Source organism: Anas acuta, chromosome W, assembly GCF_963932015.1.
Source record: "Anas acuta chromosome W, bAnaAcu1.1, whole genome shotgun sequence".
Classification (NCBI taxonomy): domain Eukaryota; kingdom Metazoa; phylum Chordata; class Aves; order Anseriformes; family Anatidae; genus Anas; species Anas acuta.
Genome location: NC_089016.1, coordinates 16,200,012 through 16,220,829, shown reverse-complemented (window position 1 = coordinate 16,220,829; position 20,818 = coordinate 16,200,012). Strand labels below are relative to the sequence as shown.

At 42.5% G+C, this 20,818-nt stretch overlaps 1 protein-coding gene and 1 pseudogene across 11 annotated transcripts in view; one reads left to right on the top strand and one right to left on the bottom strand.

The window, feature by feature from the left end:
* LOC137846926 (mitogen-activated protein kinase kinase kinase 1-like) overlaps nucleotides 1–20,818 on the bottom strand; it is a 270,989-nt pseudogene that overhangs the window by 158,722 nt on the left and 91,449 nt on the right.
* LOC137846964 (vasculin-like) overlaps nucleotides 1–20,818 on the top strand; it is a 56,816-nt gene that overhangs the window by 1,132 nt on the left and 34,866 nt on the right. For 5 of the 11 annotated variants that reach the window (XM_068665114.1, XM_068665110.1, XM_068665115.1 and 2 more), the window contains exons 2-3: nucleotides 2,401–2,468; nucleotides 14,018–14,137. In XM_068665114.1, the coding sequence (XP_068521215.1) occupies nucleotides 14,075–14,137 (63 nt within the window). In that variant the 5' untranslated portion in view covers nucleotides 2,401–2,468; nucleotides 14,018–14,074. Of the gene's footprint in view, nucleotides 1–641; nucleotides 1,679–2,400; nucleotides 2,469–14,017; nucleotides 14,138–20,818 lie in introns of all 11 variants that reach the window. The other 6 variants (XM_068665107.1, XM_068665106.1, XM_068665104.1 and 3 more) reach the window with 2 other exon arrangements.

Sequence of the window (20,818 nt, the reverse complement as noted above, 5' to 3'; positions counted from 1 at the left end):
GCCGTAGGGTCCCGTGTGGCGGGAGGCCTGCCCAAGGGAAGGCGGGGGGAGCCCTGCCTGGGGAAACCTGTCTGGCGGAACCCTTCACGGCTCCCGACGCTTTATCAGCAGCAAAAGCTCTCGCGGAGAAGCTAGGGATTTCCCTGGGCTGTTCCCCCACGCTGTGGCCGGCTGCCTGCCTGCCTGCCTGCCTCGGTGCTGCTCCCTGCGGCTCGGGATTCCTCGGGCAGCCCCCGCCACTTTTTCGGGTTTGCTTCGTGCCTTGTTTGCTGTCTCTAGTCTGGGTCAGCGCCTTCCTCCTCGAGTGTCCTGCAGGCTGATTGTTTTCCCAATAAAATGAGAAGAAAAATTTCTTTTTTTTTTTTTTTTTTTTTTTTTCCTCTTTCCATCGGAGACCGGAGAAGATGCCTGATTCTTTTATAAGGACAGGAGAATGTTAGCACTGAAGTGCTGTGTTCTCCAGTGCATGCCCGCTGCGCTTTCCAGGGTGTGAGTGCAGGTTTCACTAGCCTTCTGTATTGGGATTTTGTTGCCTGACTGCATGCACGTTTACTTTTTAAGATTCAGATATATCTATTTGTCTGTAATGCTGGTTAAGATTTCAAAAGTGAAAACTGATGGCTATGATTCTTTTCCCTTAGGTAATTTGGATTACAGAGAGAGCCCTGGATGTTTGGCTTGTTTTGCCTTAGCTGGTAGGGAGGAAGAATGGTGGAGATCGACCTGCTGTAGTTGCTTTTTTTTGAAAGTGGGGAGATATCGGACACTGATTGTGGATTATTTGTCCAAGTGTATCCTCCTGAAAAGGCTTCTGGAACAATCAGTAGGCATCTGGAAAGTGAATTGGAAGTTGTGAGCTTTCTCTTTCTAGAAGCACAGAGCGCTTCACCCTTGGACACTTCACATGTCATGGATACGTGGCTGAATGTATCAAGTTTGGAATGCTTTGGTTGTCAAAATAATGTGCTTCTTGGTTTTTAGTTACTTTTTTTCTTCCAAGTGATGTTCTGTCTGAGTCATAGGCATAACCAGTTTTGTGAACTGACTCCAGATTAAGTGCAGCCTGAGTTACTGTGTAGATGTTGCTGAAAAGTTTCATGGCAGATATTTTTACACCCCCCCCCTTTTTTTTTTTTGATTTTCTAATATAGCCTTTTGTCATTTTGCACTAAGACCTATTTTCTAAATGAAAAACGTAACAGTAATTTGTTTGTAATTACTTCTGTTGAAAAATGTTGTTGCCGGTATGCAATAGAGTGATATCCAGATAGCTGTTGTTTACAGATGTCTCTGCTCTCTGAAATTAGGAAATGCTATTTAGTTCAGATTTTTTTTTTTTTTTTTTTTTTGGCTTTACAGTTTACAGTATAAAAAGTGTATTTATTTCATCTGGAGTTGATGCTTCTTATAGTGATATGTATATGGAATAGATGAGAGGAGAAGCCTTAAGAAAGAAACACAAACTTCTTAAGTTAGAGACTTAGCAAGCTTTGTAAATAGCCTTGTGGAATCTGTAAGCAAGAAGGATGGGTAGCTGATTGCTGTGATGTCAAATTCATGTCAAACAGCTACGAATGTAGTATCAACAATAGCTTGTGATATTATCTCAAGGAAAACAAACTGGAAAAACATAAATCACGTGGTGCTAACGACACCTTGTGTGGTCCTCTTGGATTAGGTAAGTATTGTAGTGTTCATAAACAAATTTACACTTGAATAAATATTTTGTTGGTAGAATGGTTAAATCAGTAACAGTCTCTGCCTAGAGGATGCTGTTTTTCTTTTGAGAACATTGAAATGAGCTTGCAGAATCTAGGTTTTATTTGTCAATTAATGGAATATCTGTAAGGATTTGAAGAATACATGCACTACTACAGAGAGCAATTTGTATGTAGGAGTGTGATTCTTCTGGGAGACTTAAAAAAATATATCTAGACTGAATCCGTAGGTAACTTATCCCTTTGTGTTAATATTGTAATCTGAATAGTGAGCTGTTATGCTTCTTGAATAGGTCTGTTGGATGGCTTGTCCTTCCATTTTCATTAGGCATTTTTGTAGCATGAAGGTATTGATGTAGCTTTTTAAAATTTATTTCCTTTCGCTGTTCTTTGTCGTGTATGGAAGCAAATTTCTATTCTTTCCATTGAAACTTTAAGGTTATATTCAGAGTAATTTCCTGTTCTGTAATGGGAATGAGTCTGGTTTGAAACTATATCATAATAAAAAAAGCGACCCTCCGCAACTTTGTTGTGAAGGATTTAAAACCAAAATATATTGGCTAACTAACCAATTTTATGTGTTAGTTGTATTGGTGCCATCTTCCCCTGTAATTGATTTCTCAATGTAGATACAGTTAACTGTGGAAATTAATATATATATTTGTAATATTTTTCTTTGCAGGCTTGATTTCAGCTGAATTGCTACTGCCTCAAGGAAAATTAAGATGGATGGAACAACTTAATTCAGAAGTCAGTGGTAATTTTATGTAGTCGTGTGTCGTTTCCCCCCCCCCCCCCCCCCCGTTTATTCATAAAGCTTTAATAATTAAAGCATTATTGGGTAGACTATAAATTGAGTCTCTGTTAAAGGTGACACATTTATCGTAGTCACCATCTTTTCAAAAATATTTCAGAGACTCTGTGATACTAAACTATTAGTAATACTGAGATAATAAAATAAAATAAAAAATCTAAGGACATTACAAAGATTTTTGAGAATATGGCTTGCATTAAAGCCTGGCAGAAAAGTAACTTTAAGCATGGGAAATTATGCTGAAGGACTGCTACAGTGTTGTTTTTTTTTTTTTTTTCCTGTAACGTTTTATTTTTACTATAAATAACACTTCTAAATAAATATTTTAAATTTCTTAGGATCACTGAAGTAGTTCTATTTTGTGTTACCTTGTCAGTATCTAAAAGTTGGATTTAGCTTCGGTATTTTGTTTTCTTTGAATGACTTTGCTGTTTTGTTACTTTAACTTCTGTCTTTTCAAAACAGCAAAACTGAAATAGGAACTGTTTAAGATAGATAGGAGTCTTTCTGTAATTTCTTTCTTTTCTGCATTGAGTTTCTTAGTGTGGCTGGGATTTGAGTGAGTGAACTGAGCCACTTGTAAAGGAACCAAACTAATAGAATTGCCTTCATTATTTTAGCTGCAGTAGTCTGTTTTGTTTTAAACCATTTGGTGAATGGAAAGAATTCAGGCATAAGTGGCTATTAGATTTTGTTTATTATATGCCCACAAACATAGTAAAATGCATACTTGTTCTTAATAGAAAAAAATCGTCTGTTTTTCAAGCTATTAACTTTCAATACTACAAGAAACTTTTACTTCTTGATGGGGGGGGGGGGGTGTCACGCTGAAACTGAGGAACTATATCCCCTTACTGCTTGGAATCACATCTTTCTCTTGTGGATGTTTTGAAGTTTGCCTTTTAGCTTTATTAAATTATTTATTTAATAATACCAGCAACCAGAAAGATGTATTCTTTTTTGCCTATTTTTATACTGTTTGCACTTGGAAAGTGCAACTGTTCTGATTTGTATGCGTGTGCATTTGACGTGGTGTGCTTTACAGCTGTGCCCTTGTACAGTGAGCAAAATTCAGAGTTGGATGAGGCCTATTAAGGAGAAAATGCTTAGCATGAGGGTCTACTGTAATACCACCTTTAGGTTTTTATTTGTGTAGTGCTGACAGTATGTTAAGTGGTTTGTAGATAAACATGAAAATAAGGTACTTGCCCCAGGGAGCTTATACTTCAAGCCTTTATTTAAACATACCTTTTGTATTGGAATAAATGAAGTGGAATTGAATCTGTAAAATGATGTAGGGAAACTGTAGATAATTAGCTTTCTTAGTGCTCCATGAGCTAATGTACTTGAAGTTACTTTTTTTCCTCTCCCTTCTGAGTTGCTTCTATTTTAAAATGTGTGGATAAATAGTTTGACAATTATAATTTATCAGGGATGTCTGGGGAAGTTGCTCATTCCTTTTAGTATTAGGAATACTTTTTACAGAATCACAGAATTTCTAGGTTGGAAGAGACCTCAAGATCATCGAGTCCAACCTCTGACCTAACACTAACAGTCCCCACTAAACCATATCCCTAAGCTCTACATCTAAACGTCTTTTGAAGACTTCCAGGGATGGTGACTCCACCACCTCCCTGGGCAGCCTGTTCCAATGCCTCACAACCCTTTCAGTAAAGAAGTTCTTCCTAACATCTAACCTAAAACTCCCCTGGCGCAACTTAAGCCCATTCCCCTTCGTCCTGTCACCAGGCACGTGGGAGAACAGGCCATCCCCCACCTCACTACAGCCTCCTTTAAGGTATCTGTAGAGAGCAATAAGGTCGCCCCTGAGCCTCCTCTTCTCCAGGCTGAACAAGCCCAGCTCCTTCAGCCGCTTCTTGTAGGACTTGTTCTCCAGGCCCCTCACCAGCTTCGTCGCCCTTCTCTGGACTCGCTCAAGCACCTCGATGTCCTTCTTGTAGCGAGGGGCCCAAAACTGAACACAGGACTCAGGGTGCAGCCTCACCAGAGCCGAGTACAGGGGACGATCACCTCCCTAGCCCTGCTGGTCACACTGTTTCTGATACAAGCCAGGATGCCGTTGGCCTTCTTGGCCACCTGAGCACACTGCTGGCTCATATTCAGCCGACTGTCCACCATCACTCCCAGGTCCTTCTCTGCCTGACAGCTCTCCAACCACTCATCTCCCAGCCTGTAGTTCTTCTTGGGGTTGTTGCGCCCCAGGTGCAGGACCCAGCACTTGGCCTTGTTGAACTTCATGCAGTTGACCTCAGCCCATCGGTGCAGCTATCCAGATCTTCCTGCAGAGCCTTCCTACCCTCAAGCAGATCGACACATGCACCTAGCTTGGTGTCATCTGCAAACTTACTGAGGGTGCACTCAATGCCCTCGTCCAGATCATTGATGAAGATATTAAAGAGCACCGAGCCCTGGGGGACGCCACTAGTGACTGGCCTCCAACTGGACTTGACTCCATTTACCACGACTCTTTGGGCCCGGCTATCCAGCCACTTTTAACCCAACGAAGCGTGCGCCAGTCCAAGTTAAGAGCAGCCAGTTTCTTGAGGAGAATGCTGTGGGAGATGGTGTCAAAAGCCTTGCTGAAGTCAAGGTAGACCACATCCACAGCCTTTCCCTCATCCACCCAGTGCGTCACTTTGTCATAGAAGGAGATCAGGTTCGTCAAGGAGAACCTGCCTTCCATAAACCCATGCTGACTGGGCCTGATTGCCTGCTTGCCCTGCAAGTGCCGCAAGATGACTCTCAAGAGGATCTGCTCCATGAGCTTCCCTGGCACTGAGGTCAAACTGACAGGCCTGTAGTTCCCCGGGTCTGCCCTCCGGCCCTTCTTGTAGATGGGCATCATATTTGCTAGCCGCCAGTCAGCTGGGACCTCCCTGATAGCCAGGACTGCTGATAAATGATGGATAGGGGCTTGGCCAGCTCCTCTGCCAGATTCTCTCAGTACCCTCAGGTGGATCCCATCCAGCCCCATTGATTTGTGCACATCCAAGTGCCATAGCAGGTCACCAACCAGTTCTTTGTGGATAGTGAGGGCCACAGTATGCTCCCCATCCCCTCCACCAGCTCAGGGTACTGGGTATCCAGAGAATAACCAGTATTGCTGCTAAAGACTGAGGCAAAGAAGGCATTGAGCACCTCCGCCTTTTCTTCATCTCTTGTAACTAAGTTTCCCCCCGCATCCAGTAAAGGATGGAGATTCTCCTTAGTCCTCCTTTTTGTGTTGATGTATTTATAAAAACGTTTTTTGTTATCTTTAACGGCAGTAGCCAGATTGAGCTCCAGATGAGTTTTGGCCTTTCTAATTTTGTCCCTGCACAGCCTCGCAACACCTTATAGTCCTCCTGAGTGGCCCGCCCTCTTTTCCAAAGATTATAAACCCTCTTTTTTCTCCTAAGCTCAAGCCACAATTCTTTGTTGAGCCAGGCTGGTCTTCTTCCTGCCAGCTCGTCTTAGGGCACGTGGGGACAGACCGTTCCTGCGCCATTAAGATTTCCCTCTTGAAGAGCGCCCAGCCTTCCTGGACCCCTCTGCCCTTCAGAACCGCCTCCCAAGGGACTCCACCAACTAGTGTCCTGAGCAGCCCAAAGTCAGCCATCCGAAAGTCAATACAGCAGTTTTACTGGTCCCCTCCTGGCTTTGCCAAGAATAGAGAACTCCACCATTTTGTGGTCGCTCTGCCCAAGACTGATCCCAACAATCACATCCTCCACCAGTCCTTCTCTGTTTGTGAAGAGAAGGTCTAGCGGGGCACCTCCCCTGGTAGGTTCACTAACCAGCTGTGTCAGGAAGCTATCTTCCATGCTCTTCAGAAACCTCCTAGATTGCTTTCTCTAGGCTGTGTTGTGCTTCCAGGATATGTCAGGGAAGTTGAAGTCCCCCACGAGTACAAGCGCTGAAGATTTCGCAACTTCTGTCAGCTGCCTGTAGAACTCCTCATCCGTCTCCTCATCCTGGTTCGGTGGTCTATAGCAGACCCTGACCAGGACACTAGCCTTGTTGTCCCAGCCGATCCTAACCCACAGGGACTCGACCTTGTCATTCCTAGCCTCGAGTTCTACAACATCGAAAGACTCTCTAATATAGAGAGCCACACCACCACCCCTTATGTGCTGCCTGTCCCTTCTGAAGAGCTTATAGCCAGTCATTGCAGCACTCCAGTCTGAGACTGGTCCCACCACGTCTCCGTGATGGCAACCAAGTTGTAGCCTGCCTGCTGCACGATGGCTTCCAGCTCCTCTTGTTTGTTACCTATGCTGCGTGCGTTGGTGTAGATGCACTTCAGCTGGGCCATTACCTTATCCTCCGGCCTTGCCATTGTTCCCCCTGGCACAGCTCCAACAAGCCTTGCTTCAGCCCCGTCCCCCTTCTTACCTAGTTTAAAGCCCTCTCAATAAGCCCTGCCAGCTCCTGGCCCAGGATCCTTTTTCCCCTAAAAGATAGGGACCCGTCTGCGGCCATCAGGCCGGGTGCTGAGTAAAGTGCCCCATGGTCGAAAAACCCAAGATTTCTGCGTTGGCACCAGCCCCGGAGCCACGTGTTTAACAGGTGGGCTTCCGCGTCCTCTCTGTACCCCTCCCTGCCGCCATAGGGATGGATGAAAACACTACCTGCACTCCCGCTCCCTCCACTAACCGTCCCAGCCCCCTGAAGTCTCTTTTGATTGCCTTCAGGCTTCTCTCTTCAATGTTGTCACTGCCCGCCTGGACTATCAAAAGAGGATAATAATCAGAGGGGCGTACCAGGTTGGGAAGCTTCCTGGCAACGAAAGGAGAGTCCACTGAAGAACATCAAAACAACCAGCAGGTGGATCAGGCTGCTAAGATTGAAGTGGCTCAGGTGGACCTGGACTGGCAACATAAGGGTGAATTATTTATAGCCTGATGGGCCCATGACACCTCAGGCCATCAAGGTAGAGATGCAACATACAGATGGGCTCATGATCGAGGGCTGGACCTGACCATGGACACTATTGCACAAGTTATTCATGATTGTCAGGCTTGTCAGTGGGTGGTGAGCAATTGCATTGTGCATCACTTGCTTTGTACACATTAGAAGTATAGTAGTACTGTTGCTATTATTTTCCTTTCTTTTCTGTCCTAATAAACTGTCTTTATCTCATCCCATAAGCTTTCACTTTTTTTTTCTTCCTGATTTTCTCCCCTGTTCCACAGGGGGGTTGGGGGAGGGTGAGTGAACAGCTCTGTGGTCCTTAGCTGCTGGCTGGGTTAAAACACAACAGTGATTACTTAAATTATTTACTCAAAAATTAATTTATTCTGAGCTTCAGTATCCTTTGTTTTATTGATTTTTCAAAGGCCAGGTTGGAGACCTTTTATAAAGAAGGTTATTATTTTTTTCACTGTTAGCAGATGCAATTCTAGACATTATATTAATTTCTAATACATGGAGCAAGTCAGAGTAGATCATAAGGAAGAGGTTCTTCATTGAGAGGGTGTTTGCACACTGGAACAGGCTCCCCAGGGAAGTAGTCACTGCAACAAGCCTTTCAGAGTTTAAGAAGCGTTTGGACTGTGCACTTAGTCACTTGGTCTAAACTTCTGGGTAGACCTGTGTGGTGCCAGGAGTTGGACTCGATGATCCTTATGGGTCCCTTCCAACTCAGGATATTCTATGATTCTATAAATGTTACTACCTCTGTAAAATCCCTGGATACTCTGTGACAAGTCTTGTATGTGTCTGCACTGTAATCTATTTTTAAAGTGTGTGGAGATATGAGTTCTGCTAACAGGTGCTTGCTAGGTTCTGCACTATGCTTACCCTATAATGGTCTTACACTTCCTGGTTAGAAGTTACTGCAATATATTGCCAGTTTGCCTGCTTATTTAGTGGTTGTGCTTTAACCTGTCAGACAGTTAAATACTACACGCTTGTTTGCTTCCCCCACCCCCAAGTGGGATAGGGGAGAAAATTGAAAAGTGCAAGAACTCATGAGTTGATAAGGATAGCTTAATAATAAGAAGGGGGGGAATAAACCAAGTGATGCACAATGCAATTGCCCAGGCAGCCCCCCAGCAACGGTCCCCTCAATTTTTATTGTTCTGTGTGACATCCTATGGTATGGACTATTCTTTTGGGTCAGCTGTCCTGGTTCTGTCCCCTCCCAGCTTCTTGTGTACCCTTAGCCTCCTTGCTGGCAGGACAGCATGAGAAGCTTGAAAAGTCCTTGATTTAGTGTAAGCACTGCTCTGCATCAGCTGAAACAGCGTGTCGCCTGCATTATTTTTCTCCTAAGTCCCACACACAGCACTGTACCAGCTACTAGGAGGAAAATTAACTCTATCCCAGCCAAAACCAGGGCATTATTGAAATCCTTCAGGAGTGAAGGAGGGTGAAATCTGTAACTGACAGTTCTGGTGGCAGGAGTCCTTTTTCTTTTTTCCTCCTGGTGAATGGGGGGGGGGGTGGTAAGATTTGTATATATTCAAGAAAATGCAGAAGTCTCATTAAAAAGCCACCTAGCATTTTCAGAATGGAGGAAAATTTCCGGGGGGGGGTGGGGGTGGGGGTTGGGGGTTTAGTCTCATGGTCACCACCTAAGGGAAAAATGACTTAATTGCAGTGTTATTTGTGTGCATGTATTTGTGTAGTTAAACAGTTTCATGTATAACAATTCTTAATTTCTGGCATTTAAGCATAATAGGAATTGACAGATTTGAATATTTGAAGTCTTAAAGTTGTTCCAGAATCCTGTTCTTCTGATCTTCAAAACCCCATTTCCAACTGTGTTTTTTTTAATTATTTTTTTTTATTGTCATTTTGTGGTGTTTTGGACTAAAACACCTCTTTTCTCAGTGGAATTTACTCCTTCAGATGTTTATGACCAATGGTTAAATATATCTTAGTTCCTCATTTTGTGAGGCAAAGCAAGCAGAGAAGTTTTCTTAGAGGCTTCTTTTGTCCATGATGACTGAAGTAGTTTGCTATTGCCCTTGGAAAAATGTTGAATTTATGACGGTATTCCAAATGTGGCCTTACTTGTATTTTGTTTTGTGATGATATAAAAAAGAAAATGTTCAGGGAAGAACGACTGTGCTGTTTAACATTTGTTTGTTTGTTTGTTTTTAATTAATTTGGTAAGCCCAAGCTAAAGATAGTTGTTTTAGTTCCATCTTTTTGTTGTGTTTTTTTTTTTGGTAATGTGGAGTTCTGGGAGTTGACTCTAGATGATGTTTTTCTTAGCCTTTTCACAGAAGTCTTGACTTCTGATTCATGCAGTTGCTTTCAATTTCCCTTTTCTCAACACGTTACTACTCTTTCTAAAACAGAGGCAAAATATATTAAGCTTTCCTGAATACTGTTGTGCGAAGACAACTTTGTTTTAAAAGTGTCTCCAGCTACTTTAAAACTGATGAAAAATACTTTGTCACAAAAGGACCCTATCAACTCCATCATAAAAAAAAAAAGACAAACTTACCTTTTTGATTGTTTGATTATACTGTGTAGTGTTCTTGCTTCAGCTGCTAATGTGGCTCAAAGTGGGTGACTTATCTTTACGAGATCAAACCTCTTCACTGTACAGTGTTTGGTACTAGCTGTTCATTTTTACTTGGTATTCACTGCCTTATTGATGTTCAGACCTCACAAAACAATAGAATTAAATTTTCAGTAATTAAATACTGGAATAATTTTTGCACGTTACCTGAAACAAAATTCTTTACAGATTTCTTAGATGACCCTCAAGAAAAAAAAATGAATTAATTTTTTCTTTGCTGCAAGCTACTCTACTATCCACGTGCATAGCAAAACATACATTTTGTGAAGATTTTAATCTAAATCTATACCAATGGAAGGCTTTTTTATGAAGTCACTATGCAGAACTTGAATCAGACATCAGAAACTATTGCTACCGTGAGACTTAATCAGACTGCTAAAAATGTTCAGGAAACTGAAATGCATTTGAATGTTAATAGTAAGAGGATAGCAATATTTCAGTATCCTTTTATTGCCTTTTTAGAATTTTACAGCTCTGTTTCAGTGATGGGCAACCTAAGCCAAGTTAGCTTTCAGGATACTTTTACTAAAGGCAGGTATGTTTTGAGTTTGTGCTACTAAAGAACGATGAGTTCATCGTGACAAATTTTGGGCTTAATCTTTTGTTACCAAGACAGCTTCTGAAAGCAGTAGAATCACCATATTCAGATCTATGGAGCTTACCTCAATACATTTCTGATAGCCGTTTTTTAATGTTGGGAGTACAACTGTTTTATCATGGAATGGTTTAGGTTGGAAGGGACCTTAAAGATCATATAGTTCCACCCCCACACCCCCCCCCATGAGCAGGGATGCATTCTACCACCTTCCGCTAGACCAGGTTGCTCAAAGCCCCGTCTAACCTGGCCTTGAACACTTCTAGGGATGGGGCATCCACAACTTCTCTGGGCAACCTGCTCCAGTGCCTCACCACCCTCTGAAGAATTTCTTCCTAATATCTAATCTAAATCTATCCTCTTAGTTTAAAGCCATTACTCCTTGTCCTATCGCTACATTCCCTGACAAGGAGTCCCTCCCCAGCTTTCCTGTAGGCCCCCTTTAGGTACTGGAAGGCTGCAATGAGATCTTCCTGGAGCTTTCTCTTCTCCAGGGAACAACCCCAACTCTCTCAGCCTGCCTTTCTAGGAGAGGTGCTCTCTGGTCATCATTTATCAATGTTAATGAACAGTGATTGATCTGGTGTGTATATATAAGAGAAGGCTTGCTAGGAGACAAGTTCTTCATGGTCTGTCATTATAACTAAATCACTCTTGTTAATGCTTGTATGGGCGCATACTACTTATTTTCATTCTATCCAAATACTTAAGGTGTGAATTTTTAGTTAAATGTGAGACAGTCCTGTATTTCTCAAAGGCGGAAATGTTCTTCAAAAATGAGTTGCTTATCAGTGCTACCTATTTGCCTTAGGCTCATCAGTCTTTGCAAAGGTAACTGTTTGATGTCAAGCTGGAAGGACATATCAAGTGAACTAAATAGGTCTCTTCAGTATTTTTATTAACATCTGCAATAATGAAATAGAGCATATTATTAAATATGTAAGTAGTACAAATCTGAGTAGAGGTTGCAGTCGCTTTGGGGGGTACAGAATGCAGAAATGTCTCTGACTGCTGGGGATAGATGAAGTAAATGACTTGAATAACAGGGGGAAAAACAAAAATGGTCAGATCTTGTAGAAGAAATCTTTGAAATAATGTAAGAGCAATTCAGTGCTGCAACGTGTTGCAGAAGAAAGTGGTAGTCTAACTTGTTGGTGTAACTTAATTTGAAATCAGCCAAAAATCAAACTGATGTTTGGCAACCAAACTGACCGTAAATGGTTTAGGCATAGCAAATCTTGCCTGAGGTGGCGGTAGTCTTGCTGGCCTTCCGGTCTCACTTGGCGACCTGTTTTCAGTTTGCCAAAAATATTTTCCTGGGGATGAAGAGTACTCTAGTGTTGATACTTGTAATGAAGCAGAGCTCATACTTGTAATGAAAACATTTTCTGTATTAAAATGCATTCTAAGGCAAGCTTGTTGGCAACATCAGAAAGGTAGCAACTAAGAATATTTATGGAGCCTGGTAAAACATGGGGTTGGTAACTTAAAGCTGGATAGGCTGTATATTCTAAAATGTGGTTTAAAGAAAAGCTAACCGATCAGGTGGATGATTAGTTGCGTGGCACTAGCCACGCTCAGGGTTTTGGGTTCTACAATCTCAGGTGCACTTTTGACCAGCCATGTTGGCACTGGATGGTGCACACTTGACCAGGTGGTGCAAGAGCATTCTGGGTAGCAAGTTGGCAGGATTTATTATCAGAGCTTTGAACTAGATTTAGTGGAGGAAGGAATGTACCTCTTACAGAAAAGAACTAGGGACTGCTGAAACTTTAGGAAGCAACAGGGGAAATAGTTGTGAGTTGTCACAAAGGAAGGAGGAATTGTCACAAATTGTCACAAAGAAACTGTCAGAAATAGGAGGGCTCCTATAAAAAGACCTGGTGGATGAGATACCCTGGAACACTGTCCTTAGCTCTGTTCATCTCCTTTGTCCCTGGCAACTCTTTAAGGATGTTTTTCTTAGAGTGCAAGAACTCTCCATCCCCCTGTGTAAGAAAGAAAGCAAGCAGGGAGGGCAGGAAACTGGGATGGCTGTGCAAGGACCTGCTGGTCAAACTGAGGCGCAAGAAGGAAATGCACAGGCAGTGGAAGCAGGGGCATATGGCATGGGAAGAGTACAGGGATGCTGCCTAGACATGCAGGGATAGGATCAAGAAAGCTAAAATGAAAGAAAAAACAAACAAAAAAACAGCTTTAGTATGAATTCATGGCATAAAAAAAAAAGCAGCAACTCAACTAAGTAGTGCAGTTTAATACTTACAAATTTGCTAAACTTCTTTTTAATTGTTGAAATTTCTCTTGCTGGAAGTCCGCAGTAGCCCAATTCAGGCCAAAATGCAATAATAATTATCAGTTACCTAGTTCAGATTCCACAGTGCTTGTTAAAACTTATCAAATTACAGCAGTTTTAGATTAAAGTGACCCACATCTGTGTTCACTAACAGATTTGCACTCTGTTGTGCATAGGCATGGAATACATGTTTATTTGCTTTTCCCTATAGCATGCACTTGGATGTTAATTATGTTTTCACTACATGAATTTTCTAATAACGTGTATATCATACTTAAATATTTTTGAGTCATTGATAATTTTGCGGTATCCAGCCGTAGAGCACGATTCCCTTATAATTCAGGTAGTGTTTCATCTATTTCTTTCCTTTCAGTGCTATTGTTCAGCTTTAAGCAATAGTTTATATTACCTTGCATTCTCTTGTTTACTGAGAAATGTTTCTCTGCCTGTGGGGAGAACAAGGGGTAGAAAAAGTACTCTTGGGTTTTGCCTTAAGCCATTACCTTCTCTTGCCCATGTTCGAACTAGTGAATTTTACTGGATTTTGGCAGTATTTCTGGATATTCAGGCTCTGTTTCCATTCAATCTAGAGGAAAGTACGGTGTTCTTGGCATCTAGTTTTCTCATGAGGAATCTTAATGTGGCCTCTGAGATTAACTTTCAGGGGCTAATTTGGGAAATCAGCTTCTTCTAAGAAGCTAGTGAAATAGCTTCTATAATCCATTCTAGACAGTATCAGAAAATATTTCAGTGAGATATTTTTGCCACAGCTTTCTGATCAGATGTCACGCAAGATGTTTCATCCAATTTGCAGGAGGAAATAAAGGAATGAATATCAGTTCTAATTTTATGATCTTTTTGAAATATTTGATTAATGTGACACTTTGGTAATAAAAGGACAAATGTGACACTGTAATGAGATAAGGCTAGCTAGATTACAAATCATATCTGTTTGAGACAACAATACCAGACAACAGAAAGGAGGTAGTGATTATACCACAAGCATAATGTTCTTGAAATGAGTACTTTTTAGATGTTTATCTTGTTTTTCCAATTACAGGGACTTGCCATGGGGTGCTGAAGCCTTGTCTCATTGATTCAGAGAGACTGGACCTAAATGGCGCAGCATGACTTTGCTCCAGCCTGGCTTAATTTTCCTACTCCACCATCATCAACAAAGGTATGTTTTTGCAGTTCTGATCAGGCAGCTTCAATATTAAAGAAGTCTAAATGTCATAACATCAATCATAATAAAAATAATAATAAAACATAATAAATATGGTAAGGGTGATAACAGATGATATATATCAAGTCTTGCTGTCATGATTTAAATAGTTGAACCTTGGTTCTCAAGCTCATATCTCTAGTAGGGGGTTTCTGCTTGAGCACCTGAGTTCAAGGAAAGAAGAATGCGGACACATTGCCAGAGCTGTTGTTAGATTAAAATTTCCTTCATCAGTAGCTCAAAATGAATTATTGTATTGCTGGAAAAACTGAGAGGTATGTGCTTGATGTTCTTGCTTCTGATTTTGCTTTGTCCTATACATTTTAGAGAATATTTTTTCTTATTCCATCATCCAAGTGATTAAAAAAATGCTTTTGAAAATAGACCTTCTGAAATGTGTCATCAGTTACTGGTGGTAGTGTGTGGTGCTTTCAAATAGTTGTGCACCCTCACTGTTGGCTGTTCCATCTAGACTACGATTACTTCATTTATGAAATGGAAAAGTTAGCTTGAGAACAAGAAATAGCGGTCCCTAGAATACTTGGAAAACAAGGATTCAGAAGGTCTTGAATATGTTTCTTGTATAAATGTTTTTGTTTTTTATCCTGGCATATCCTACTCCTTCCTAATTTGTGTGAATGCAGAAGCAAAGGCAGCACTGGATATTTCAGACTCCTATTATCTGTTTTATTTTTTCTATTTGTAGACCTACCTTCTTTCCTTCTTTGTTCTAATCTTTTTGAATGCAGTATCTGTATCTACAGCTATGAGAGTGGTATTGCCTTGCTTTAATGTATTTAAGTTTCTTGCTGTCTTCATGTCAATGGAAAATATTTAGCCTTTATAAACTTTGGAAATGAGCTTGTGCTATTGTTCAGTGCATAGTCAGCAGTCAGTATTAGTTGACTCCATTGCTTTACTTATGTATCTGCACACACATGCATGCATGAACTTTTTTATTCAGGTCATTGAATATTTTTATTGCTCTATTTATCTTCTATGCTGAACTAGCTAGGTTGTTTATTGTAGTCTATCAGCAACTGTCAATTGCTATTACGGGAATGTTAGGCTCATCTGTTCCTGAGATCTGTATGTTTTTAATCTGCTTGATTTCTGAGATATTCAACTCTTTGATCTGCTTTTTCTAATTTAATACACTTTCAGTAGGAAAAGTAATTAGAGCTTAATTTAATATAGCGTCCCAATTATAAAACGATTTTATCTGTGTGTTTCATGAATCTGCTGGAAGGGACTTACCTGCATACTTAAAATGCCAGTACAGCATGATAAAAGCAAGTTCCAGCATTGCCCAAGTACTATTCAAATATATCTGAGGTGTGAGGTTTTTTTGTTGCCTCCTTCCTGAATTGTGCAAAGCTTCATTTCAAACATCTGTCTTCCATGAATCTTTACCTGAAGGAATTTAGATAAACTTTCATTTCTTCCAAAAGCTTTGTAGTTGCATGCTTTCTCTGTTACAGTCCTTGTGCTTCATTGTCTGTATTGCAGCTTATTTCCTCGTGTTACCCCTTCCTTTAGTGATGAGCATTTTGTGATACACAGCCCGTTTGGATATTAAGCACTTAGTCTTTTTGGTCCTACCCATGTGTAGTAATTCCTAATTTACGTCATAAGGCTTGTTCTGTCCTTCCTTCACAAGAAAGATCTCAAATGTTGTGGCCCCCTGCGTGCTCCCCCCCCCCCCCCAACACTTCCTAGAATAGGTGTTTGTTTCTGCTTCCCATATCTGAACAAGGCAGCTGAAGAAAAGAGCCAGATAAGAGGGCTGGAGATGAAGAAAGAAGGGAAGGCATCTCATGTTTCATGCAGAATGGGGCTGGGATGAAGCTGTGGTATCAACAACATCTAGATTGGAAAAGGAGAAACTGAACTCTGACATGTTTCCCTGAAGAGGCCCCTTTATGAACCGTATCTTCAGGAGTATGGTTCCCTCTCAGTGCCGCGTAGCTGAGGCTTTCCCTCATGTAGGTAAAGGTTAGTATTAGAAAAACCTGATACAAGGAATCTGGAAATGTGAATGAACTCTCATAATGTGACTGAAATGAATTACATCTATATTAAAATTCAATTCACCTATTTCTCCTGGTTTCCTTTTAAGGTGAAGCTTTTGATAAATAAGTGATAGGGAGGTGATATAAAGCTGGGTAGCCACAGCAGGGCAGCTTTAGTTCAGGTCTGGAACTATGTTGTGGTTTAACCCAGCAGGCAGTTAATTTTCCCCCCCAAGTGGGATGGGGGAGAGAATCAGGAAGAAAAAGTAAAAGCTCATGGGTTGAGATACAGTTTAATAGGACAGGAAAGGAAGAGAAAACTGAAGTTCAACAAGGCCAAGTGCTGGGTCCTGCACTTGGGGCGCAACAACCCCAAGCAGAGCTACAGGCTGGGAGAGGAGTGGTTAGAAAGCTGCCTGGCAGAGAAGGACCTGGGAGTATTGGTTGATAGTCGGCTGAATATGAGCCAGCAGTGTGCTCAGGTGGCCAAGAAGGCCAACAGCATCCTGGCTTGTATCAGAAACAGTGTGGCCAGCAGGTCTAGGGAAGTGATTGTCCCCCTGTACTCGGCTCTGGTGAGGCCGCACCTCGAGTACTGTGTTCAGTTTTGGGCCCCTCGCTACAAGAAGGACATCGAGGTGCTTGAGCGAGTCCAGAGAAGGGCGACGAAGCTGGTGAGGGGTCTGGAGAACAAGTCTTACGAGGATCGGCTGAGGGAGCTGGGGTTGTTTAGCTTGGAGAAGAGGAGGCTCAGGGGTGATCTTATCATTCTTTATAGGTACCTTAAAGGAGGCTGTAGCAAGGTGGGGATTGGTCTATTCTCCCACGTGCCTGGTGATAGGACAAGGGGAAATGGGCTAAAGTTGCACCAAGGGAGGTTTAGTTTGGATGTTAGGAGAAACTTCTTTACCGAAAGGGTTGTTAGGCATTGGAATGGGCTGCCCAGGGAAGGGGTTGAGTCACCATCCCTGGAGGGCTTTAAAAGGCATTTAGATGTAGAGCTTAGTGCTTAGCTGCCTGCCAGGTTAAACCACAATACAGTGGTATTACAGGAAGTAGCCTAGATTAATGAAGAATGAATCTTGATGGAACCAGAGAAGTGAAGTGTTGATGTTACCAGAACTGGCTTTAGCATGCAACAATCCAACACTACATACCATCTCTACTGTCCTGAAGGACCACTATGATGGAGGGAGCCTAAAATCAATCCCACTGTGGGCCCGTGGGGCGTGTAAGCGAATGGCTGGTTTAAAATGCAACAGAAGGGTAACTAGAACTTACAGAAGTTTCTAATGATTCTTTGGGGATAGCAGTTCATTACTGAGGTCTAGATTAAGGCAGAATGCAATTTTTTTTATATATATATATATAATTAATTATTTTATCCTAGTCTTGCTGCTATCAGAATAGTGTTTTGCCTTTTCTGTCTCAACTCAGAATGTGTAAGAATAGCAACTGGTATATTATGGATCATGATTTGTTATGTGTTTACAAGTATTATGTGAATAAGCCATTACTGCTGTCTTTTAGGGGGTAGACTGAGGAGTGGGAGGGGGAGGGTTTTTTCTCAGGAATAAGCTTCAGGCAGCAAAATCAATACTTTTGTGTAGTGAAGCTAATACTCCCAAGAACTGCTAAACTTATTTTGCTCACGTAGTACATTTTTCACATAGCTACAAAAGCAAAAATGCCCAGCTATTAGGGCACTAGGGAATGTTTGATTTCTTGCACACGCGCAATACAGAGGGCTCAGTGCACAGTAAGTCTGGTGCTGGAGGGAAGGGGAAACTTTTTGCTGTTATTGGGAGATGTGTGGCACGTAGAACAGTAAGACAGCATTATTTTTGCAGAAAGAAAAGTTATTCTTGAAATTTTAAGGTGTAGTAGCGAAAGAAATGTATTTCCTACTGGTATATTAAAGATTTACTTTAAAAATTCTATAATTCCTACTTATAAGTTGATAACTTGAAGTATATTTGTGAATCTATACTTTTGACTGTTGTTGAGGGATTTCTTGAAACAGCAAAAATCCCATGGCTTGCTGTAGCTGAGCAAACCATGCTACCAGGGCAACTATGAGAAGTTCCCATGACAGTGTTCCCACATCGCCCAATTGAGGAATTCAGAAAAATATTGTTACCAGTAGCTGGCTTCAAAGACAAGGTCTATGTGACTGCTAATCACAAGGGGGTTGTTTTCTTGCAGGTGGGGTTGTTTTCTTGCAGTTGTTTGTCTGAGTGCTTTTGACCAATAATCTTGTGTGAAACACTGTCCGCCCCTGTTAAGTTCACTATAAAAGTTAGGCTATTTGGGCAATAAAATAGAGCATGATCTGACTCTACTGGTGTCTGTCGTGCTTTCGACCGTTCTTCCTGCAACATATGGCGCCTGCACAGGCCGAGACCCGGAGTCGCTGAGACCCGAACAGGCAGAGGGATCGCAGCGGTGCCGGGAGATTGGAGCGGCGCCGGGAGACCTGAGGCACACGGAAAGCCTACCACCGCACGGAGAGAGCACTGACTGACGCTGCAGGGCTACGGCCAACTACGAGAGACACGGACAGACCTGGCAGACGCCGGAACACCTGAGAGACGTTGAAACACTCTACACACCGACCTGAACAACGGCCTCGCGGTGAGACGCGGGGCAAGAAACCGCGGGGGGATGCGGGAAACGGAGCCGCGGGGGGAAGCGGGAAACGGAGCTGTGGGAGGACGCGGGAAACGGAGCCGTGCAGGGACGCGGGAAATTGAGGTAATCACGGTGTGACGTGGGACATCCGAGATCGAGTTGCTACGGGAGACCAGAGGCGTCAGTGGACAATGGCAGCCGACCCTCACCGTGTGGCGAGTCGGCACAGAGCAGAGGGGCGGACATCAGGACCCTGCAGCCTGTCTGACATAACCATGGAGGCAGCGGCAGCTGTGCTGCTTCTCTCTGGCATTCTTTTTATAAGAGGTTTATCTTGCAATGCAAAAAAGACTATTCGTCCCCAGATCGGTGTTATAACTATGTTTCTGGATAACATTCCGTGGGGTTGCCACATTCTACGGATTACTAATGACGACTAAAAAAAAAGGGGGAGAGTAAGGGGCGACAAAGACAGAAATGGTACCAGGAGGATGCCACTGACACTAACAGCATGGGTAATAGGAGTAGTATAAGTGACACAGGTGTGAAGCAGTGGCAGGCGCTGCCGCGCTGTGGGGCATTCTGCCTGCTGCTCGCCCTCGCCTGCCTGTGCACTGCTGCCGACAGTGCTAGAGTAAAATGTGAAGACTGCTCAGATGGCAGTGATGAGAGTGCTTGTGTGAAGAAGATGTGTGCTGAATCTGACTTTGTGTGCAACAGTGGTCAGTGTGTGCCAAACAGATGGCAGCGTGATGGGGATCTGGACTGTGAAAATGGGTCTGACAAGAGTGCTGAGCTGTGTCATATGAGAACATGCCAGGTAAATGAAATCAGCTGTGGTCCTCAGTCAACCCAGTGTATCCCAGTGTCCTGGAAATGTGATGGTGAAAAAGACTGTAACAGAGATCCTGATTGCAAGGATGGAAGTGATGAAATTAACTGCCCTTCTCAGACCTGCAGGCTAGACCAGTTCAGATGTGAAGATGGGAACTGGGAACATGGGAGTAGGCAGTGCAGTGGTGTGAGAGACTGTCTGGATGGCACTGATGAAGCAAACTGTAACAATGTTATTCAGTGCTCTGGATCTGGCAAATTCAAGTGCAGAAGTGGAGAATGCATAGATATCAACAAAGTGTGTAACCAGCAGAGAGACTGCAAGGACTGGGGTGATGAGCCCCTGAAGGAATGCAACATAAATGAATGTGACTGTCCAGCTGGGTTTGAGTTTGTAGACAAGAGAAACTGTGGAGACATCGATGAATGCCAAAACCCTGGTATCTGTAGTCAAATCTGTATCAACCTGAAAGGTGGCTACAAATGTGAATGTAGCCGTGGCTATCAGATGAATCCTGCTACAGGAACCTGGAAAGGGCCATACGGGTACAGAAATACAAATAACATCCGTGATTATAATGACACTGCTAAGCAGGGTTTAGGGGCTTATGGCATGGAGACAAGGGGTAACAACTACAGTGTTTGGAACAATTGTACAGCTTTGGCCTTGCCTCCTGATGTTTTTCTGATTTGTGGGGATAGGGCCTGGCAAGGTATCGCTGCAAATGCTATCAGATGTCCATGTTACTTAGATAAACTCATTGTATTTGCTCCTAGCTTGTTACAGTTGCGTGAGATCACCAGACATAAATGGCCATTGCTTGCACCGGATAGCAATGATAATGTTGAATTGTGTGGGGTTGCAGCTAGAGCAGCATTGGCAATTTTAGTGCTTGGAGTGGCATCTGCGGCCGCACGTAACAACTTAGAAAAATTGGTATGCTGGGCCAAGAAGCAAGCCTATGCCATGACAGAGATACTTGAGGAGATGTTACCAGATCAAAATAGTCTGCGACATGCGCTCTTACAGGATCAAGCTGCTATTGACTTTTTGCTTTTGGCTCAAGGGCATGGGTGTGAGGACTTTGAGGGAATGTGCTGTTTGAACCTTTTTGATCATAATGAGTCAATTCACAAATCCATTACTTTCCTGAAAGAG